The 22,753-nt window shown below is 56.6% G+C and overlaps 2 protein-coding genes and 1 long non-coding RNA gene across 6 annotated transcripts; 2 read left to right on the top strand and 1 right to left on the bottom strand.

Annotated features, from left to right (window-relative positions):
• The first annotated feature begins 1,722 nt into the window (after positions 1-1,722).
• On the top strand, positions 1,723-7,133 carry ECSIT (ECSIT signaling integrator). The gene is made up of 7 exons (XM_061422242.1): positions 1,723-1,818; positions 4,224-4,641; positions 4,864-5,087; positions 5,599-5,656; positions 5,790-5,938; positions 6,099-6,204; positions 6,793-7,133. Exons 1-7 carry the CDS (start codon positions 1,723-1,725, stop codon positions 7,038-7,040), a joined length of 1,299 nt encoding a protein of 432 aa, XP_061278226.1. The 3' UTR covers positions 7,041-7,133.
• On the bottom strand, positions 3,736-8,424 carry LOC133250709 (uncharacterized). Of its 2 annotated transcripts, none has more exons than XR_009737406.1 (3): positions 7,953-8,424; positions 5,256-5,426; positions 3,736-4,619 (listed from the first exon to the last, which is right to left on the bottom strand). It is a non-coding gene; the product is annotated as an uncharacterized LOC133250709 (long non-coding RNA). The 2 variants fall into 2 exon arrangements; XR_009737405.1 differs by lacking the exon at positions 7,953-8,424 and adding an exon at positions 7,318-7,407.
• On the top strand, positions 7,548-22,753 carry ZNF653 (zinc finger protein 653). Of its 3 annotated transcripts, XM_061422235.1 has the most exons (10): positions 7,548-7,846; positions 11,862-11,905; positions 13,753-13,968; positions 18,539-18,628; positions 18,920-19,531; positions 19,674-19,854; positions 19,938-20,049; positions 21,116-21,230; positions 21,954-22,053; positions 22,328-22,753. In XM_061422235.1, exons 1-10 carry the CDS (start codon positions 7,548-7,550, stop codon positions 22,503-22,505), a joined length of 1,947 nt encoding a protein of 648 aa, XP_061278219.1. In that variant the 3' UTR covers positions 22,506-22,753. The 3 variants fall into 3 exon arrangements, with proteins under 3 accessions (XP_061278219.1, XP_061278220.1, XP_061278221.1); XM_061422236.1 differs by lacking the exon at positions 18,539-18,628; XM_061422237.1 differs by lacking the exon at positions 11,862-11,905 and having other exon boundaries at positions 7,761-7,846.

Raw genomic sequence — 22,753 nt, 5'->3', positions numbered from 1 at the left:
CTGTTACTAGTTTTTAGGGAAATGCAAATCAAAACCACAATGAGATGCCCGCTTCACACCCACTAGGATGATGTCTATAATCAAAAAGGCCGACAGCAACAAGTATTGGCAAGAAGGCAGAGAAACTGGAACCCTTATACATTGCTGGTTGGGATACACTGCTGGTGGGGATGTAAAGTGGTGCAGCTGCTTTGGAAGACATTTTGGCAGTCCCTCAAATGATTAAACATAGAGTTACCATATGTCCCAGCAACTTGATTCTAAGTATATACCCAAGAGAAGTGTAAATATGTGTTCACACGAAAACTACACAAGTGTTCATAGCAGCAACAGTCATAATAGTCAAAAAGTGGGAAGAAGCCCAAATGTTCATCGGTTGATGAATGGGTAAATAAAATGTGGTTAAATCCATATCGTGAACATTTTTTTGTTTTTTGGCAGTTGAAAGGAAGTCTGTTAGATGTTACAACGTGGATAAACCTTGAAAACATGTTAAGTGAAAGAAGCCAGTCACAAAAGAGCACATATTATATATGGTTCCAGTAATATGAAATTCTCCAGGCAGGAATACTGGAGTGGGTAGCCATTACCTTCTCCAAGGGGTCTTCCTGACCCAGAAATTAAACCCAGGCCTCCTGCATTGCAGGCAGATTCTTTACGTTTAGGTTATAAGGGAAGCTCCATGAAATTCCCAAAGGACACAGTAGATTAGGGGTTGCCTAGGGTTGACTGAATGACTGCAAATGGATATAGGGTTCTTTTTTTGGGGGGGTGGGTGGTGACAAGCATGTTCGAAAATTAGATTTAGTGATGGGTGCACAATTCTGTGAATATACAATCGACCCTCGAACAATGTAGTGGTTAGGGGTGCCAACCCTCTGCACAGGTGAAAATACAAATATAACTTTACAATTGGCCCTTCATAGCCATGGTTCCACATCCTTAGATTGAACCAACCACAGGTCATGCTATACTGTAGTATGTATATATTGAAAAAAAAACCAGGGACATCCCTGGTGATCCAATGGGTAAGACTCTGCTCCCAAAGCAGGGGGCCCAGATTCAGTCCCTGGTTGGGGAACTAGATCCTGCATGCCACAGCTAAGATTCAGCACAGCCTATATATATATTAAAGTCTTTATTGAATTTGTTATGGTATATTTCTGTTTTTATGTTTTTGGTTTTTTGGCCATGAGGCTCTGGAATCTTAGGCATGTGGTATCTTAAGCTCCCCAACTAGGGATCAAACCTGCACCCTCTGAATTGGAAGGTGAAATCTTAACCACTGGACTGCCAGGGAAGTCCCACAAAAATAAATATGAAAAAGAAAGAAGTCAGCCTATAAGTGGACCCATGCAGTTCAACCCAGTGTTGTTCAAGGGTCAACCACTGAAACCACATTTAGTTTTATACTAAGGGTCAGCTCTGTGGCATGCAAATAAAGGTATTAAAACAGAATGATCTGGCAGGGAGGGGAACCAATGCAGAAGCAAATTCCTCCAGACAGTAAAGGATCTGGTTCAGAAGAACAGGGACCCCGATTGTAATCATCACTCCTGCTCCACTTTGTGGATGAAGAGACCAGTGGAGCCAGTGCATTAGCCATGCCGTCGGGGACATGGCCTCTGCCCAGGAGAGAGGTCTCATCGCCTTCAGCAGGTGGGCTGCCAGACTGATGCTGTCTCTTTTCTCTTGCCAGGTGGTTGTCCAACAGGCAAAGGCATGAGCTGGGCCCAAGCCATCCTGCTGGCCCGGGGCGCCTCTCGGGGCTGGGGGGGCATCTGCAGCACTGCCCTCACAGGAGCCCCCTTCTCTCAGGTAACTGCTAGTCTTGGGGGGCCAGGAGGAGGAAGAGGCAGGCAGGCCTGGGATCTGCTCCCAAGCCCTCACTATGCACCCAGTGAAGCCAGCTTTAAGAGCAGAGAGGGGAGGGGAGAAGGAGGAGGTGTTTGTGGAGGACTGGGTCTGGGCTGGTCTGTCTGCTCTGAGTGCTAGTTGAATGTCTCTTACTCATTGTACTTAGTCACTCAGCTGTACCCGACTCGTTGGGACCCCATGGACTGTAGCCCACCAGGCTCCACTGTCCATGGGACTCTCCAGGCAAGAATACTAGAGTGGGTTGCCATGGCCTCCTCCAGGGGATCTTCCCAACCCAGGGATCAAACCTGGGTCTCCCGCATTGCAAGCAGATTCTTTATCCTCTGAGCCACCAGGGAAGCCCAAGAATACTGGAGTGGGTAGCCTATGCCTTCTCCAAGGGATCTTCCTGACCCAGGGAACGAACCGGGGTCTCCTGCATTGCAGCTAAATTCTTTACCAACTGAGCTATCCAGGAACCCCTCTTACTCATTATTATTATTATTTTTTTTTTGGCTGTACCACATGGCTTGCAGGATCTCATTTCCCTGTCCAGAGACTGAACCCGGGCCCCGGTAGTGACAGTGCTGAATCCTAACCACCATCCCACCAGGGAGCTCCCATGTCTCTCACTCATTTTAAGAAGTGTTGGTGGACTTCCCTGCTGGTCCAGTGGTGAAGAATCTGCCTTACAATGCAGGGGATGTGGGTTCCATCCTTGGACTGGGAAGATTCCACATGCCCCAGGGCAACTAAGCTGGCACACCACTCGAGAGTTAATGGGCCACAATGAAAGAGCCTGCATGCTTCAACTAAGACCTGACGCAGCCAAATAAATCAATACATACTTTTTAAAAAGCGTTGGTGTCCCCATGGGTGAGGGTCTTGAATTTAAAATTAAGAAGGTCTGAGGTGGGTGGATTTGGGCGGTGACTCTGGTTAACTCCTGCATTTACTTGTAAAGATGTGAGCAGAAAATCAAATTTCCTTCCCTTACCCGAAGTGATCATGACCATAAATTACAACAAGGATGATGATGATGGTCACAGTATTAATAGCTCCCTTACTAAACACTTCTGGTGGCCCAGACCCTGAGTCACACATTTCATTAGCATCATCTCATTTGTAGTGTCTCCCCTTCTTTGGGGCATTCTAGAATTTGATTTTCTGCTTATTTCTCCCTATGCTTATATCACCTGTAGTAGTGCCTACGCTTTCACTTTACCTGAATGCTTTTTTTTTTTTTAATCTCACCTAAGCAGGATATTGGGATGGTTATTGGGTGCAGTAGGACTGAGGGCTCCAGTCTCAGCTCTGCTGCTTTGCAACTTCGTAACACCAGGCATCTTATGTCATCTCCTTGGGCCTCAGTTTCCTCTTCTGTAAAATGCGTACACGAAGAGGCACTCCTTTGATAACAGTTGGAAAGATTAAATGAGCCTCAGAAATGCTCCACAATGCCTGGAATAGAAGACTATTCCGTAAGGGACTTCCCTGGAGGTCCAGTGATTAGGACTCACCTACCGCCAGGGCCCAGGTTCTATCCCTGGTTGGGCAATTAGTTCCCTCAGGCCATACAGCACAACCGAAAAAAAAGTAAAAGGACACTTGTTGACCGCAAGGGAGCTGAGACGAGAAGGCCGAGCCTCCTCTTGTTCCACATTGGCTGGGAATGTAGGTGGTGGGCAGCTCAACTACATGTGTCTGCAAATGGCCAGAAAACACCTTGAGTATTAGCTTTTGAATTACAAATTACAAATGAATTTTAGCAAGTAGGCAAATTCTCAAACATGGAATCTGCAAATAGTGAGGACCAAATATATATATCAGCCTTTTTTTTTTTTTTAAAACACAAATGGGATGCTACTGTACACACCGTTTCACACTTTCCTTTTTTTCATTTTATGATATACTTTGGAGCTCACTCCTGGTCACAGGACACCTCCTCCATGTGTCTTACAGCGGTGGGTGCCCCTTGTCCAGGCTCATGGCCACTTGCTTAATTTTTTCCTTGCTGATGCACATTTGGTCCATTTCCACTGATGCAGCGGATGCGCAAATGTCATCTGAGGCAGTTATGTTTAGAGCGGTCAGATTTAAATACTAGATGCAAGATTGCTGTGTCAGAGGGCGTCTTTTCTCACCGTGGTGAACACTGCCTGCACTGGGATGTTACCATAGCTGTCTGGCTATGGTAACTGATAACTTTGTGATGGCGCCTGGTTGTGGGTCTGTAACCAGGGCACCACAGTTCTTCAGAGGCCATGAGGATGCCCGCTGGCATCTTTCCCAGCAAAGAGCCAGCCGGGCAGTCCCCCAGGGGCACCAGGAGGCGCCAGGTTCCAGCGGTGGTTCTCCATCCGCAGGTACCGCCCCAGGCCCCACGGGGCCTCCGCTGCAGTGCAGCCGCCCACAACCCTGACTCATCGCTGGTCCCACACCCACCCGAGCCCCCCAGGCGGCCCGTCAAGGCCCTGGCAGTCCACGAGGAGCTGTTTAGGCCCGCGCTGGATGGGGCACGCAACAAGGCAAACTTCGTGCGGGCGGTGCAGAACTTTACCGAGTACAACGTGCACAAGCGCGGCCACGTGGACTTCATCTACCTGGCCCTGCGCAAGATGCGCGAGTACGGCGTCGAGCGGGACCTGTCTGTCTACAACCTGCTCCTTGACATCTTCCCCAAGGAGGTCTTCCGGCCTCGCAACATCTTCCACAGCATCTTCCTCCACTACCCACGGCAGCAGGAGTGCGGGATTGCAGTCCTGGAGCAGATGGAGAACCACGGTGAGGCCCGCAGGCTGGAGTGGGGCCAGGGGCTGCCTCCCTCTCCCATGTCTCAGCGCTCTACCCACTCTGTGGTTCCTCGGCTCTGACCTCTCCTCCCTGTCTCTCAGTCTGGAGTCCACCTCTGCCCACCCATCCCCCATCTCTCAGTTATCTCTCTCCCATCATCCCTTCCCTCCTCTTCTCCCTCACTGAGGCTCTGCCTGCATCTGCCTGGCACAGGGGTGATGCCCAACAAGGAGACGGAGTTCCTGCTCTTGCAGATATTCGGCCGCAAAAGCTACCCCATGCTCAAGCTGGTGCGCATGAAGCTGTGGTTCACCCGCTTCAAGAATATCAACCCTTTCCCCGTGCCCCGGGATCTGCCCCAGGACCCCGTGGACCTGGCCAGTTTGGCCCTGCGGCACATGGAGCCTGACCTCAGTGCCAGGGTCACCACCTACCAGGTAGTCACCCCTGGCCACACCCTCGGCCACCTCCTCAGGGCCAGGCCCCCTTCAGGAACTGGAGTGATTCCGGAAGACAGGCCCTGATTCCCTGGTGGAGCCTTCTCTAGATTCCAGGGCCCTTGGCCCAGCTGGACCTCTGCTCCTACCCCACCTCCCCATACTCACTGTTTTCTGGGCATGGCCTTCCTGTTCCTTGAGCAGTCTGTGGCAGCTCCCTTCTCAGTAACGCAGCCAAGGTCATGCAGACAGTGGCAGAGGCAGGATTTTCACACAGGTGGGCTGGCTCCAGGGTTCCCTCCCCATGAGCATCTCCAGGGTCAATGGCTTTGGCTTAATCTGATAGAAGCAAGAAGGTGGTGGTCTTGAGTGATGGGTGGGAGGCCCAGTATTTAGGCCTCAGAGGGGCCCTCAATTTCACTAGAATCCCCCTTCCCCACTTCTCTCTCCCCCGCCCTTCCCCCGTAGGGGCTGTGGGGGCCATAAGTGTCCACCCCTGCTTTCCTTACAGATGCCTTTGCTGAAAGACTCCCCCGACGCAATGGATCCTACAGAGACCCACATCGTAGGTAAGGTCCCACGAAGGGAGGGGATGCCACATTCACACTGAGCCTGCTGGGAGGGCTCTCTGGGCCCTGGGGCACAGCCCCTGAGCCAGAACTACCCCCACCCCCACCCCATGTGTGTGTGTCTCCACACCAGGGATCCAGAGTCCTGAGCAGCAGAGTGCCCTGGCCCGCCATGACCCAGCCCGCCCAATCTTCGTTGAGGGCCCCTTCTCCCTGTGGCTTCGAGACAAATGTGTCTATTACCACATCCTCAGAGCTGACTTGCTGCCTCCCGAGGAGCGGGTGAGGGCCCAAAGTGGAAGTCAGGGCAGTGGGAAGAGTGAGTTGGCTCAGAGGGGTGGAAGGGGATGGGGGGACGGGAGGACAGGGACCAGGGAAGAGGCCGCAGGTGGCTTCAAGATCCGGGGCCTCTGACTTTGCCTGCACCGCCTCCCTGGGGTAGGAAGTGGAGGAGATTCCAGAGGAGTGGAACATTTACTACCCGATGCAGCTAGACCTGGCCTACGGGAGGAGCAGCTGGGATGACTACGAGTTTAACATTGATGAAGGTAAAAACCAGGACAGGTCAGATTCTAAACACTGCTTGGGATGGGGTACCGCCTCTGGAGTAGAGGGCTGAGAGCCAGGCCAAGACCTAGTCCAGTTACGACTCACCCTCACAGACCCAGCAGAGGCCCAGGTACACACACACACACACACACACACACACGCGCGCGCGCGCGCGGCGCGTGCGCACGCGAAAGCACGAAACTCCCCACTCAGGGGCTCTAGACCTGTCAGCCCTCTGTCACTTCCTCCTTCAAACATCTGTGGAACATTCCTGTGCTGGCTACTGGGCATGACCAGGACAGGTCCGGTCCATCCCCTCAGGTCAGTGGTGGAATAGACATGTTACATTCTTGGGGTCCCCAGGAGGAGGTACACAACTCAGTCTCTGGTGGGGGTCAGGAGGGTTTCCAGTGGAGCCCTGAAGAATCAGGAGGCGTCACCCAGGTGATGTGTGGAATGGGCAGGCTAGGTGGAGGGGATTGTGTGTGCAAAGGCTTGGACATACACAAAAGGCAAAGGGAGCTTAAAGAGTGTGGGCTGTGGGCGTGAGGGGGCCGAACAAACTGAGGGCCTATCTCTCCCAACAGTGGAGGAAGGGCCTGTCTTTGCCATATGTGTGGCGGGTGCCCATGACCAGGCCACGCTGGCCAAGTGGATCCAGGGCCTTCAGGAGACCAACCCAGCCCTGGCCCGGATCCCGGTGGTCTTCCGCCTGTCAGGGTCCTCCGGGGAGCTCCTGCCATCCTCCTCAGAGCTGGAGGAGCCACCCCCACCCCCACCTGAGGGCCAGGAAGAAGAAGACAGTCAGCAGCGACAACAGCAGGGCCAGAGCTGACCCTGGGCGGTCATGAGAGCATAGTCCGCGGACTGGTGTGTAGGCATGACATCACCTATGCGTGTAGAGCAAATAAAAGTCTTCCTGCTTGGGGCTGCCTTGCCTCTTCTCTGGCAGTGTGGTGTCCCTGCCCCTTTAATGCTTGATGTCATGCCTTTTCAAGGGCTTTCCAGAACTGACAGCTCCCTGTCATCCCCGCAGGTATAGAGGAAGAATCCCCTACCCGCCGGGGGTTTATGGGTTCTCTTCGCTGTTTCCTCCCCGATCAGCCTCATACCTTCAACTACCCCTTCCGCCTCTTGTTTACTCAAAAGTTTAACAGAAGGGATTAAGAAGAGGGAGTTGGTGCAAGCGTTTGTTGCGCATGCGCAGCTTCTGCTCTCGGTCTCCTTTTGACGCCGTGGGGCAGTGAGAGTCCATCAGAAATTTCCCGCCGGCGCGGAACATGCGCGCCACTTCCGGCCGGGCTCCTAACAACGGGGGAGGCTGGTAACCAGGGAGGGGGGGATGGCGGAGCGGGCGCCGGAGCCCGAGGCGGAGGCGGAGGCTGAGGCAGGCGCAGGCGGGGAGGCGGCCGCCGAGGAGAGCGCTGCGGGCCGCAAGGCGCGGGGCCGGCCGCGGCTCACGGAGTCGGACCGGGCCCGGCGGCGGCTCGAGTCCCGGAAGAAGTACGACGTGAGGCGCGTGTACCTGGGCGAGGCGCACGGGCCCTGGGTGGACCTGCGGCGCCGCAGCGGCTGGAGCGATGCCAAGCTCGCCGCCTACCTCATCTCGCTGGAGCGCGGCCAGCGTAGCGGCCGCCACGGGTGAGGGGGCCCGGCGTGAGGGTGGGAGGGAGTGAGGGAGGAGACGCCCCCATCCCCCGCTGAGCCTGGCCCCGCCCCACTTGCCCCCAGGCCCCGCCCATGGCACCTGTGAGCCCCGCCCGGCGCCCCGGCGGCCGGCCTGGGTCTCCGACTGCAGGTCCTGGGACGCGCCTGGCTCGCGGCCCCACCTCCCGTCGCTCCGACTGCCCAATCCTAGGATGTATCCAGCCTCTCGACCCGCCTCCTGGGCCCTTGGCCCCGCCCTCTAGGGCTATGGCTGCCCAATCCTGGTATGGGACCCACCTCCAAGCATTCTAACGGCCCAGTCTCTGGAGGGGCGGCCCCGCCTCCCCGAAGCCTCAAGGTTCTGAGGTCTCCACTGGCCCCAGGAACCTCAAAGGCCTCATCCCCTTAAACCTCCACAGTGTAGCCTGGGGCTGTGACTGAACATCCCAGGCCTCCCAGCCCTAACCGTCCTGAGATTCCAGTGACCCACCTGGCATTGCATGGGGTCCACTCCCAGAAACCAAGGCCGCACACTCCCAGAGGACCCCTTACAATCCCACAACCTCTTGGCTCTTGGGGAACACCTCTGCCTAGGGAGACTCGGGTGAAGAGGAAACCCCAAGTTAGCTCCTCAGGTGAAGGGCAGAGGTCTTTATGGAACCTTGGTCTTAAAAATGACCTGTAAGGAAGGAATTCTCTTTCTGCCTTATAGGTTGGTGTGATGATTAAATGAGTTAAATTACACCGAAATGCTTAGAACAGTGCCCGGCACATAGTGAGCTGTCTGAATATTAGCTGTTACGATGTTTGTTTCCTATCGCAAGCAATGCTGCAACAAAACCCTGGTCTGCCCTGGTTTTCACTTGCATACTTTCAACACATTTCTCTCAGAGGAGATTCTGGGGATCAGGAATCAACCAGAACCTGCTGAATTATACCCACTCCCTCCCCAGGGTAGCAGGCTGGCTTATATGCCCAACAAAGAGCAGGGCAAGAAATGCTAGGAGCTTATACAACTTCAGGCCAGTGTCACAACTATTGGAGTTTCTGATTCAGTTAGTCTGGGTAGAGTTGCAGATCCTATATTTTTTCTGAAGAGCTGAAGCTGTATAGCTGGAGCTGAGAACCACTGGCCAGAGGGAGCCCCTGGAGGTTCCTAAGCTGAAAGTGATGTTTCCAGAAGCTTGTCTGAGCTGCAGCTGTGTGGGCCTGCAGGACTGGGGCAGGGGCACTGAGACACCCCAGGCTGTGTGTGGTGTGGCAAAACCTGGCCTCAGGGCACAATACGTGAGTAATCCAGAAAATACACTCAGGGAAATTTCTTCCTTTAACCTGCATGGCAATTCTGTGTGGGAGGCACCGCAGTTATCCCCACTTCACAGATAAGAAAACTGAGGCCCAGAGGGGACAAAACCTGCTTGAGATTACATAGGCTGCTGCTGCTAAGTCGCTTCAGTCGTGTCCGACTCTGACCCCATAGACGGCAGCCCACCAGGCTCCCCCGTCCTTGGGATTTTCAAGGCAAGAATACTGGAGTGGGTTGCCATTTCCTTCTCTAATGCATGAAAGTGAAAAGTGAAAGTGAAGTCGCTCAGTCGTGTCCTACTCTTAGCGACCCCATGGACTGTAGCCCACCAGGCTCCTCCATCCATGGGATTTTACAGGCAGGAGTACTGGAGTGGGGTGCCATTGCCTTCTCTGGATTACATAGGCAGTCAGTAGCAAAGATGAGACTTGAACTACGGTCCGAGTGACACCAAGCCTGTCTACACCACGAAGTGAAGTTCCCAGCACCCCAGCCATGGTGAGGCTATGAATGGGTGGAAGTGGTTGTGGGTGTTTAGATTTGGGTTTGGGTGAGAATTGAGGCAATCAGTCTGGCCCCTTGGAGGGGAGGTGGGGCCATGGGAGGGCATAGAGGCTCCTGGGATGGGACATGGGCACGGATTCCTGGGCAGAGCCTGGACAGGAGGGATAGAGGAGCCCAGAGGAGCTGTCCTGGGACCAGACGTGGAGTATGGGAGCTGAGACTTGTCATCAGGCTGGACAAGGGTCAGAGAGGGTGGGCATTGGAGCTTAAGAGAGACCCTAGCCCAGCTTTCAGGATATTTATGGCAAGAGGGTGGTCCTAGCCACAGTAAGGAGACCAGTGTCTCAGGTCCTGGCTCTGTGACAATATTGAGAATCATAATGGTCATCATTGGGCTTCCCAGGTGGCTCAGTGGTAAAGAATCCACCTGCAATGCAGGAGACTTGGGTTCGATGCCCTGGAGGAGGAAATGGCAACCCACTCCAGTATTCTTGCCTGGGAAATCTCATGGACAGAGGAGGCTGGTGGGCTAGAGTCCATGGGGTTGCAAAAGAATTGGACACGACTGAGCGATTAAATAACAATGTGATCATTATCACCATTTGCTGAGTGAATAATTACCAGGCTCTTTACAATGCCTATGACGTCGTGCCAACCCCATGAAGAAGGTACTGTCATGAGCCCCACTACAGATCAATAAACTGAGGCACGGGGAGGCAGGGTTGCTCACCCACGGTCCCAGAGCCTGCTGCTATGGTTTAGATGAGGAAGAGCAGAGAAGCAGTCTGAATCAGGTGGGCAGACCCTGAAGCATGGTGGCAGGAAGGTGGAGGGAGGCCTGGGCCAGTCCAGGAAGAGATGGCTCTAAAGCATCTCGGAATCTGTGCTGGATTGCAGCTGGGAGACCCACGTGGGGTCAGGAATCTGCTTGGCAGATCTGGTGGCCATCCTGGTATAGTAGACCATGGGCCCCCCTTGCCTTTGGGCTCCCCCAGGCCATGGCCCACTGGGGCACACAGTCAGTGTGGGGACCCAGGCAGGGCGGGGGAAAGCTCTGGAGGCAGGTGGACACAATGGCATGGCCTTTGGGCAGGACCTTCGTCGAGCAGGCCGTTAGGGCCTGACCATCTTCCCAGGACTCTGGTCCAGCCTCAGGGGCAGAATGTGCAGGACCTTGGATGGGGCAGTCTGAGGTCGTCTATGATGGTGCTATTGGGTAGCAACTGACTACAGACTCAGTGGCTTTAAAAGTACACAGATTTATGATCTCACATTTCTGCAGGTCAGGTATCTGGCACATTGTAGCTGGATCCTCAGCTCAGGGTCTCAAGGCTGAAATCAAGGTATCAGCCTGATATGCCATTGTCGCCTAGAGGCTCACCCAGGGAGAGACCTGCTTCTAAACTTGCTCAGAGCTTTGGAAGAATCCATTTCCTCGGGGCTGTACGGCTGGGGTTCCTACAGTCTTGCTGGGCCATTTTCAGGTCCTGGCGCCTCACAGGCCCCCTTGCTCTCTGTCTCCAGTCTGTGGCTTCAGCAGTGCATTTATTATTGTTATTAGTTTTACTCCTTTACTTTTGGTCGTGCTGGGTCTTCGTTGCTTCGAGGGCTTCTCTCTAGTTGCGGAGAGCGGGGACTGCTCTCTAGTTGTGGTATGCGGGCTTCTCACTGCAGTGGCCTCTCTTGTTGCAGAGCACAGACTCCAGAGTGCGCAGGCTTCAGTAGTTGCAGCACATGGGCTCAGTAGTTGCGGCTCCCAGGCTCTAGAGCACAGGCTCAGTAGTTGTGGCCACAGGCTTATTTGCTCCACGGCATGTGGGATCTTCCCAGACCAGGTTTCAAACCTGTGTCTCCTGCACTGGCAGGCAGAGTCCTCAACACTGAGCCAGCAGTACACTTTTAAAGTCTCCCCCGATTAGGTCAGACTCCCCAAATAAACTCACCCTTGATAAGTCTACTCCCCAGTCTGGGGACCCTGGGCGGGCGGCCTCACGCTGAGGGCCTCAGTTTCCCACTCTTTGAGGTGGGTGATGATGGTAGACCCCATGCCAGGGCAGCAGAGCCCAAGTGAAGCCGCCGTGGACAGCAGGCCAGGCCCAGGAAGCAGAAGCTCCCATGCTGCCCCACATGAGCAGGATTAGGGTCTCACCATCATCAGTCCCCGGGGTCACTCCCCACTGCCTCCTCTCTCTGTTACAGGAAGCCTTGGGAGCAAGTCCCCAAAAAGCCAAAGCGGAAGAAAAGTAAGTGGAGCTGTGGCCAGGGTGGGGGTGGTGATGGGAGTAAGTGGCTTTGTGGCTGGTTCCCACCCTCCCTCCCTCGCAGATGGTTTATGGAGGGCCCACGCATGCCAGGCACCATGTGAGATGGGGCAGAGTCAGCCCTGGCCTCCCAGAGCCCATAGTCTCACAGGAAAGATGGGGGGGTGGGGGGCAGACCAAGCAGGCCTGGGGTGGGGATGTAGGGGCACCAGGAGGCCCAGAGGAGAGGCCTGACCTAGCCTGGGGCTTGGGTGGGAGTGGGGCCAGGAAGGGTCGGAGGCAACCTGAACCAGTGCTGTGCCCAGCGAGAGTGCTCTCATTGCCCCTATCTGACCCAGAAAGGCTGAGTCACTGCCCCAGGCTGCACAGCCAGAAAGTGGCCAGGCCAGACTGCAAACCTAGGTCTGTGCATCTCCCAAGGGGTCCCATCCGCTCCTCTGCTCTCCTGCCCGGTGCGTGGGAGTCAGCCGGGGAGGAGCCAGGCAGAGCAGAGGGAACTGTTTGTGCCCCAGCCTACAGGGCGTGTGGTGTGCCAGGCTCGAGGGGAGCTGGGTGTGGGCTGTTGGAACAGAGGCTGGAGCTCCTCCCAACCCCCTGGCCAAGACCCCGAGCCGTGGGGCAGTGGGTCTTAGGCCACGTCCAGCAGGGTGAGGGCCTGTGGTCCAGGGACATCCGTCTGATGTCAGTGAGCCCCTCCCCTTCCCCTTCTCATGGTCAGATGCAGAAGCTGAGCTAAGACCGTGACTCTCAATCCCAGAGGAGATAAGGAGGCAAGTGCTGGGCAGGAGAGGTGGCTGCTGCTGGTACCCCATGATCATCACTGGGTTGGTGGCCCCAGCACCATCCCTAGCCCCAGGACCTTTCCTAGACCCCCTCCCTCTTCATCCCCCAGCCTGGAAAGTCAAGGGCACACCTTCCTCCCCATCAGCTGCAGGACTAGGATCATCACAGGAATCTTAGGTACCATTACCTGTCCTGGGCCCTATGGATGTTGTCACTCCCTGCCTCCGGTAGCCCTTAGGAAGTGGGGACCATTATCCTCTCCCGGCCCAGAAGGGGAAACTGAGGTTCAGAGAAGCTGAGCCACTTACAGGGAAGTGGCAGAGCTGGGATTTTAGCCCAGGCAGTCCAGCTCCAAGGGCGAGGGGCAGGGCAGGTATCTGGAGGAGGAGGGCAGAACCCTTGCAGAGGCCCTAAGGCCAGACCATACTTCTGTAGGTGAGGATCTGGGAGGAGGCCCTGAGCCTAGAGTGGCGTGATCAGGGAAGCAGTGGGAGGAGGTGATGGCGGGAGGTGACGGGGCAGGACATGCAGGGCTTGGGAAACCTCGGGGAGGTCTTTGGCTTTTACCCCCAGTGAGATGGGAGCCCCGGTAAATTCTGAGCAAAGAAGGGTGGTGACTTGGCCCAAGCGTTCAGAGGTGCCTTCTGTCGGCCGTGGTGGGTAGGGGCAGAGGTAAAAGCTGGGTGAGCAGGGTGCAGTGACTGAGCTGGGCAGGCAGGAGATGCCAAGCTGACAAGGATGATCCTAACTGTAACCGGCAGCTGACAGCTGCGCACCTGCCAGGTACCAGGCTTTGTCGTGTGTAGGACTCAACCCCAACAGTGGGGACAGTCCCTGGCTAGCCTTTGTTGTCTCCAGGGCAGGCCTCACGTTTCTGAGCCTCAGTTTCCTCATCTGTGTACTGGGGACAGGCCCGGACAGGACTCAGAAGGGTGTCTTAATCTCTGGGGAGCCGTAAGGCTGAGGATGGTTCTGGGGGCCCCGCTGCTGGGCGGGGTTGGGGGGCAAGCACTGCCCCTCACGCTGCCCCGGGCCTGTGTGTGCAGGGCGGCGACGCAATGTGAACTGCCTGAAGAATGTGGTGATCTGGTATGAGGACCACAAGCACCGCTGCCCCTACGAGCCACACCTGGCTGAGCTGGACCCCACCTTCGGCCTGTACACCACGGCTGTGTGGCAGTGTGAAGCCGGGCACCGCTACTTCCAAGACCTGCACTCCCCCCTGAAGCCGCTCAGTGACTCGGACCCTGAGAGTGACAAAGGTGGGTCTGCTGGGGGAGCAGGGAGGGCGCACCATGGCATGCGGGGTCTGGGGCCCTGCCAGCATCAGGCCAGCATCACAGACCTCACAGCAAGTAACACGGCCCTGACGTTGGGTGATCTTGCCGTCCTTGAGTCCTTACAGAGCCCGAGAGCTGGTCCCCATTCTGCGAAGGGACCACCAGGGCGTGACGCAGTGTGCCCGAGGTCAGGGGCAGGCAGAGCTGGGATCCAGGAACCCAGCTCAGTGGCTGGAGGGCCTGGCAGGTGCTGGGCCTCTCCTGGCCTCTTTGTTCTCCTTTACTTCTCCGCCTCTTTCTCAGGAACCTCATCCTCTTGCCCTCCCTGCAGCCTGTTCTCCTTCTCCCTGTGCCCCATTCTCTGCTCTTGACCTTTCTCTGGTCAAGAAGACCAGAGACCCACTTCCACCTCCTATCTTTCTGTATTTCGTCCTCACTCTTTCTGCCCCCAACATCATCTCATGCCTTTTCCTTCTACCCCCCACTGTCTCTCCTCCATCTCACTCCCCTTTTCATCCCTTTATCCCTCCCCAACCACTGGCCCCGCATGCTCATCTCTCACTGCCCCAGTCCTTCACCTGCCATTCCACGTCGCATGCATGCACGCACACACACACACACGTGAGCCAGCGGCCTGCTCAGGACTAGGAGGGCCCCATTGGCTCTGGTGGGGGAGCAGAGGAGACGTTGTGGGTGGTGAGGGGCTGCCCACCTGCCTCAGGAGCTTGGCACCAGAAGAAACCTGGGGCCCACTGCCAGGCACCCTGCTGGAGCTGAGGGTGGGGTCAGCGACCAGGGCTGGCAGGCATCTCTGAGCAGGTGGCATCCCAGCTGGCCAAGGGGAAGCCGTGGGCGAGAGGTGTTCCGGGTGGGCACCCCGGCCAACGGCTGTCCCGTGGTGTGTCAGCCAGGCTCCCAGAGAGCAGCCAGCCCCGTGGCCATCTTGTCCTCCTGATGCCAGGCCCTGCCCTGAACCACCCTGGACCCTCCCCACTGCCCCGTCGTTAGCAGTTGAGGAAACCAAGGCTCCTGGGAGTCATGTGACTGGCCCATCTGGCTCTGTGTCTGGCTAGGTTGGGGGTGGTACCCAGAAGGATCCCTTGATGGCCCAGCCCAACTGTGACACCAGTGGATTCTGGGTCTGGGCTGTCAGGAATGAATGCTGGGAGCAATTGGCCAGGTCTGTTGTGAGCGCTGGCCGGGGGGGAGGGGGAGGGAGTGGCTGTGTCCCTGTTCCAGCCCTGGCCCCTCAACAGCACCCTTACCAGCTCTCTGCCAAGGGCGGACCTCCCACCAGGACCACAGGATGCTGGTGGGTGCACGGCCAATTCTGTCATTAACATCATTATTAACTGGCAAGAAGTCTAGTGTCCACTTAACAGCTGGACATTGTCATTGGGAATCCAGGCACACGCCCTGGCCAGGCCCCAACTCTCTAGGAAGCTGCTCCCACTCCAGGGTGGAGCCACAGGGCTCAGTCCACCCTAAAGATTACAGAGTGTTAGAAGGAGGGGCAATTGGGACTTCCCTGGTGGTCCAGCACATAAGACTTCCTCGCTACCAATGCTGGAGACCTGGGTTCAATTGCTGATGAGGGAACTAGCTCCTACATGCTGCAACTAAAGATCCTGAGTACTGCAACTAAGACCCAGTGCAGCCAAATAAATAAATATTTATTTAAAAAAAAAAAGGAGGGGCAATCCTCCCCACCCTACCCCTGCTGCTGCCTAGGGATGAGTCAAGGATGGGTGGGGGAATATTATTATTCTATAATAACTATGATGGGAAACACTGATGAGGTGCTTACCATAAGCCCTACTGTCCTATTTACTCATTTAAATACCCCCAAACACCCCCTGGGTGGGTGCCAAGTTAGCCCCAGGCCCAGAGAGGTTAGCAGGCACCCCCACTTTACACAGGTGGAGGAGTGGGCACTGGGATCCCCCTCCAGAGCCTGTATTCTCCACATGACCCTCTGGGACTGTAGATGTGATATGTAGTACCCAGACAGTATACCCCAGCTGTGTCTCGAATGAGTAGCTGAAGGGACAGTCATTCATTTGCCCAGTCCCCAGTTTCTTCCTGCGTGTGGACATTAGTACCAAATGCCTGGGTAAGATGCCTGGCCCCCTTGGACTTCATCACAGCCTTGGTCTTGGATTCCCTCATTCTTACAAACTTGAGCTCAACGTGGACCAATCAGCTGGTACCCTGTGCACAGGGACCCCCCATCTTTGTGGAGTTTATGGTCTAGAGAAGCAGACAGTAAACAAGATAAACAAGTAAAACCTAGAGTGAAGTGGAAGGTGGCAAGTATTGGGGGAAAAACAGGAGAGAAAAGGGCGCAATTTGAAACAAAGTGGTCCAAAGCATCCCTGAAGAAATACCACTTGAGGAAGGTTGTGATGGAGGTGAGGGAGGAGCCCACGCAGGCATCTGCAGAAAGAGGATTTGGCAGAGCGAGTGGCCAGTGCAAAGGTCCTGAGGCAGAAACCTGCCCAGCATCTCCAGGTATGGAAAGGAGGTCATTGGGGCTGGAGAGGAGATGATGGGGGCAGATTGCGGGCTTTGTGGTCATGGAAGAGTTTGGCTGGTATGCCAAGTCAGTTGGGAAGGGCATTAACTGAGGTAAGGCCAGAGGCTGACACAAATGCACCCCACCTCCTGTGACCTGACACAGCTCACTTCCACTCTTGTTCTACTGGGACTCATCTGTATTGCCACGCCTAACAGCAAAGGCTGCTGGGACATGTAGTCCACCAGGTGTCAGGAGGAAGAGACGGGGGAGGGGGGCACACGGGGCGGGGGGTTGTTCGGTGAGCAGCTGCCCTGTCTCTTCCACAGGAAGCAATGAGCAGATTCTTAGAAAGGGAGATGACCTAAGCAGGTGTTCACAGGCTCCCTCTGACCCCTGAGGACAAGACAGACTTGGTGGGGGACAAGGATGGGAGCAGGGGCACCCATTAGAAAGAAGTGCATGTTCTGGGCTGGTGGGACTCTCCCCAGGATTTGCGGGGCGGGGGTAGGAGAAGCTGCCTGCCCGGGGATGTATTTTGGAAGCAGGGCCAACAGGTTTTGCTGACAGATTGGAAGTGGGTGTGAAAGGGAGAAGTCAAGGAGAGCCCCAGGACTTTGGCCTGAGCAGTCGGACGGGCACAGCTGCCACCGGCTTAGATAGGGATGTCTTTGAGCCTTTCTCTGAGGGGAGATTCAAACCAGAGTCTGAGACGCCCATAAGACCCCCACACACACCAGAGAGAGCAGTGGAGGACGCAGTGAGGTGTGACAGTCTGTACCTCCACAGGAGGTTCGGGTGAGAACTGTCCACCGGAGGCACCAGGCCATGGGGAGAGATGGCACTATAATAAAAATAGATGCAGGCAGACCTAGGCGACGTTGCAGCTTTCATTCCAGACCACCTCGATAAAGCAAATATCGAAATAAAGGGAGACCCATGAGCTTTTTGGTTTCCCAGTGCATGTAAAAGTTATGTTTATACTAAATTGTGATCTGTTAAGTGTGCGATAGCATTGCAGGGGAAAAGGTATATTCCTTAATTTAAACATACTTTATTGCTGGGGAATTCCCTGGCAGTCTAGTGGTTAGGACTCTGATCCCACTGCAGAGGGCATGAGTTTGATCCTTGGTTGAGGAATTAAGATCCCACATGCTGCACACGTGGGGAACAGTCCAATGAAGTGACTCAGGGATGAGCCCCTAGAAGGCTTTAGGATGGGAGCCAGTCACCAGTGGCAGCTCTCAGCCCCAGCCCCAACCCCCAGAAGCAGATGGGGGCTGGAGAAAGTGAAATTCACTCAGTCTTCTTTGTGACCCCATGGACTGTAGCCCACCAGGCTCCTCCATCCGTGGGATTCTCCAGGCAAGAATACTGGAGTGGGTAGCCATTTCCTTATAAAAACTTTTGGGAATTCTCTGGCGGTGCAGTTCTTGCCTAGAGAATCCCAGGGACCGCGGGGCCTGGTGGGCTGCCATCTATGGGATCGCACAGAGTCAGACACGACTGAAGCGACTTAGCAGCAGCAGCAGCAGCAGTAGTTGAGACTCTGTGCTTCTACTGCAGGGGGTGCAAGTTCCATCCCTGGTCAGGGAACTAAGATCCTGCACGCCCTGCAGCGCGGCCAATAAATAAATACATAAAGTTTTAAAAACTCTTAAACAGTGAGGTTCTGAGAGTGTCCAGGTTGGTGGACATGTTGAGGTGCTGGGAGACTGGTGTATCTGTAGAGAGCCTCTCAGCTCCATGACGGGCCCCACACATGCACACATAATTACCTTGCCCTGCGTTTTTCTTCCATCGGGCAAATGCTGAGATGTATCCTTTATAATAAAACTGTAATCAGAAGCAGATCACTTTCTTGAGTTCTGTGAGTTGTTCTAGCAAATTATTGAAACTGAGCAGAGGTCTGCCAGAGCCTCCACTTTATAGCTGGAAGTATGGGTGATCTGGGACTTGTGACTGGTATCTGAAGTGGGGGCAGTCTTGTGGGATTGAGTTCTTTAACGTACGGGGTCAGACACGGTCTCTGGACAGATGGTGACAGAACTGAATCCAATTGTTGGACTGGCTGGTGTCCAGGAGGAGGGCGGTGTTTAACGCGGCCAGCCCGACCAATATGCTGGGGTGAGTGGAGAGCTGAGGAGAAGCCCCAGCGAGAGCTTGCCAGGCCCATAAGAACAGAAAAGGCTGAGAAGGAGCCACCAGGGAGGAGCCAGGAAGCCTGAGTGTGGGTCTGGGGGCTGAGGCAGGGGAGTATTCCAAAGTGCAGGGCAACAGTGGAGGATATGGGACTGAGCTGACTACTCTTATAGGGGAGTCGCAGTGCCCAACCCCTGGGGCAGGTGGGCTTCCAACAAAAACCAGCTGCTGCCGTTGTACACTGTTGTAACCATCCCGTCTCCTCTGTCACCACAGTGGGCAATGGCCTGGTGGCCGGCAGCTCTGACTCGTCCAGTTCCGGCTCTGGCTCTGACTCCGAGGAGCCCCCCGAGGGCCAGCCAACCAAGGCGACAGTGGCCACGGCGGCAGTCACGCCCACCAGCCCAGCGGGCAGCAGTGGGCTCATCACACAGGAGGGCATGCACATCCCCTTCGACGTCCACCACGTGGAGAGCCTGGCTGAGCAGGGCAACCCGCTATGCCCCAACCCGGCCAGCAGCGGGCCAGAGGCCCTGGAGACAGTGGTGTGCGTGCCCGTGCCCGTACAAGTGGGCCCGGGCCCTGGCACCCTCTTTGAGAACGTGCCCCAGGAGGCACTGGGCGAGGTGGTGGCCAGCTGTCCCATGCCAGGCATGGTGCCCGGGTCGCAGGTGATCATCATCGCTGGCCCCGGCTATGATGCCCTCACGGCCGAGGGCATCCACCTCAACATGGCAGCTGGCAGCAGTGCCCCCGGAGGGGGCCTGGGCGATGAGGTGCCCTGTGCCATGATGGAGGGCGTGGCTGCCTACACACAGACAGAGCCGGAGGGTGGCCCGCCCAGTACCATGGACCCTGCTGCCATGACAGGCATTGAGACCAAGAAAGGTCTGGGGGAGCCATTCCAGTCCGGGGGCTGGAAGGGGGGGCACATTGGGATCTGGCGAGGGGAGGGCGAGGAGTGACCCCAGAATGAGCTTCTCAACAGCCTTAGTCCCCGTGGGCACTCACTCTGTGTCCATCCCCGTAGAGAAGGAGGACCTGTGCGTGCTCAAGAAGGAGGAGAAGGAGGAGCTGGTGGCCCCCGAGATGGCCGAGCTGGCTGCGACGGTGCCTGAGAGCGCCGAGCCTGACGCTGAGGCTGACGGGGAGGAGCTAGAGGGCAGCGACATGTCCGCCATCATCTACGAGATCCCCAAGGAGCCTGAGAAGTGGGTGCCAGGCGGGCGGAGGCAGGGACTAGGAGCGGCTCCTGGTGCGGGAGCACCGACGCCACAGGCCCCTTTCCCTCTAGGAGGCGGCGGAGCAAGAGGTCGCGGGTGATGGATGCCGATGGCCTGCTGGAGATGTTCCACTGCCCCTACGAGGGCTGCAGCCAGGTCTATGTAGCCCTCAGCAGCTTCCAGGTGAGCCCCCCACCCAGGTAGGCCCAGCAGGGCTGCCTGTGCAAGGCATCTGGGCACTGTGGCTTGTGGGGCAAGGCCTCCAGGCACCACTGGCCTGTCTCGCACGCATACACCTGGCCCCAGCTGGTCTCAGCCTCACCACAGAGAGGCAGGCATCACCTCTGTGCCTTCCCCTCCTGTCCTCCAGCCCTGCCCATCCTGCTCCTTTGGCCAGCCACTGTCTCTGCACAGCCTGTATCCTGCCTGGCCCCAGGGGCTCCCCCCACACTCCCCTTCTTCCAGCACCTGAACTCTCCCCGCCTCTGCCCAGGCCACCCTGTCAGCTCAGGGTGCCTTCTCTCCAAGCTTAACTCTGTGTGCCCCTCTGCCAGGAAGCCCACCCTACTTCCCTCCTCACCCCTGTCACTCACTGCACTACCAGGACATGCCTGCAGTGTGCCCCCTGGGGTCTGGAGAGGGTGCCCTGAGAGCAGAGACAGGGTTCCATCACAACCCCACTCCTGGCACAGGACATGGCTCCAAGAGAACTTGGAATTTGCCAAGTCATGTTTTCATTAAGCACGTATTGAGCCCCATCTGTGTGCCAGGCCTGGTGCTGCACACTGGAGCGGTTGTGCCAGTGAGTTAAAGAACAAAGGAATGAATGACTTGGGGGCTGCCTGCTCCAGGCTCTGGGGGCAGCTCAACAGCACAGAAAGAGTCACTGTGAGGCTGACAGCCCTGGACTCCAGTCCTAGCCCTGTCACTGCCCACCTGTAAGACAAGACCAAACCACTAAGCCTCCAGAGCCTCAGTTTCCCTATCCACAAGCTGGGCTGGTGGCAGCCCCTTCCCGTGGTTCTGACATGGTTCTGATGAGGCTGACGGATGCCCCAGCCCAGAGTCTGACTGGAGCAGGTGCCCGGTTAAGCTGCTCTTTGATCCCAGTTGTGCCCCTGGGCCCCAGCTTGGGTCTGGGAGTCCCTCCTAAGGGCAGGGGCAAGCCTCCGCCGGCCCCTATCTGTCCCCACCCTGCAGAGCTCCCAAGTGGGCCCATGGCACCCACTCCTGCCCCTCTCACCCCCAGAACCACGTCAACCTCGTGCATCGGAAAGGGAAGACCAAAGTGTGCCCTCATCCTGGCTGCGGCAAGAAGTTCTATTTATCCAACCACCTGCGGCGGCACATGATCATTCACTCAGGTCAGGCCCAGGGCCGGGTTGGCAGCTTGAGCTACAGGCAGGGGGCCCTGGGCCTGGAAGCCAGGGCTGGGAGCAGGGTGCAACCTGGGCCTGGGGCTGCCTCTCTCAGAGCCTCCTCCATGTCCACCGCAAGGGCTGGTGTGAGATGGTGGAAGTAAAGCAGTTCACTGGGCACGTCCCCAGTGGTCAGTAAGCTGGAGCTGCATGGCCACAAGGACACCTGCTGTTATGAGTCATGTGTAGCTGGGCAGGGGCTGGCTGCCTCGTCCCTAGCTTGGCCTCTGGGCTCCCCACTTCTGCAAGCAATGCTCATGTGGGAGCTGTTTCAGGACTGAGCAGAACACTGAACCACCCCAGGGTAGGGAAGTGGACTTGAGACAGGATTTCTGTTCCGTCTGCCACAAGCACCTCCCTGACCCAGGTCATAGCCTATAGGTTCGTGGGGAGCGCTGGTGCCTCCCCCCGTGCCCAGCGAGAGGGCACGGCTTCAGACTTTTCGAGAAGCCGGAACTTTAGATTTTTATGTGAAATCGCCCCAATAGGTGAAATATTTGGGTCAAACTCAGGCCCACTCTGGCTTGGCAGTTTGCGTCCTGTGCCCCTCAGGGATCTGAGTTCAGATTCTTGCTCTGCCTAATCGCCTTCCTAGGCAGCCTCCGAGCCTCCTGCGAGGATGTAGCTGCGCTTCATTTTAGCTGCCTTAGTTATCATAGTGTTCTTCAGGTGTCCGTGAATTCACCTGCGAAACCTGCGGCAAGTCCTTTAAGAGGAAGAACCACCTGGAGGTACACCGGCGCACGCACACAGGCGAGACGCCTCTGCAGTGAGTGACGGGCTTCCGGCGAGGGGCTGGGAGGAAGGGCATCCGGGCCCGGACCCGCCCAGGGCAGTGCCTAGGCGGGTGACGCCCCCAGCGTTGCCTCTGGGGTTTCCAGAGTATCCCCCAGGTGGTACCGCCCCTTTCTGGGCCGGCCCCGCCCTAGTGGTTGGGCCCCATCCCCGAGGCGAGGTGACCCCTCCCCGGTGCTTCTCTTCGGCCCCGCCCACTCTGACCCCCGCCCCCCCCCCCCCCGTGCCTCCTGCGGGCTCTCCCCCAGGTGCGAGATCTGTGGCTACCAGTGCCGACAGCGGGCATCGCTCAACTGGCACATGAAGAAGCACACGGCCGAGGTGCAGTACAACTTCACGTGCGAGCGCTGCGGGAAGCGCTTCGAGAAGCTGGACAGCGTCAAGTTCCACACGCTCAAAAGCCACCCGGACCACAAGCCCGCCTGATCCGCCCCGACCACTGAACGCCCCTATTTATTCGTCCGATTGGACACCATGCCCGGGCCTGTCAGGGCCGGGACATCCGCGGGGGGCCGCCCGGACCGCGGGCCGGAAGGAGGCGCCCCTGCTCCGCTCTAGGGCTGGACCCCCGGGGCAGGTCCCCCACCCCCGCCCGATTTCTGGAGCTGGCCCCTAGGGTTGCACTGCTGGAACTGTGTCAAGAGAGAAGAGCGAGATTAAAGAGCAAGAAAGGA

The sequence above is a fragment of the Bos javanicus genome, chromosome 7 (assembly GCF_032452875.1).
Source record: "Bos javanicus breed banteng chromosome 7, ARS-OSU_banteng_1.0, whole genome shotgun sequence".
In the NCBI taxonomy this organism is placed as follows: domain Eukaryota; kingdom Metazoa; phylum Chordata; class Mammalia; order Artiodactyla; family Bovidae; genus Bos; species Bos javanicus.
This window is presented reverse-complemented; position numbering and strand designations above follow the sequence as displayed.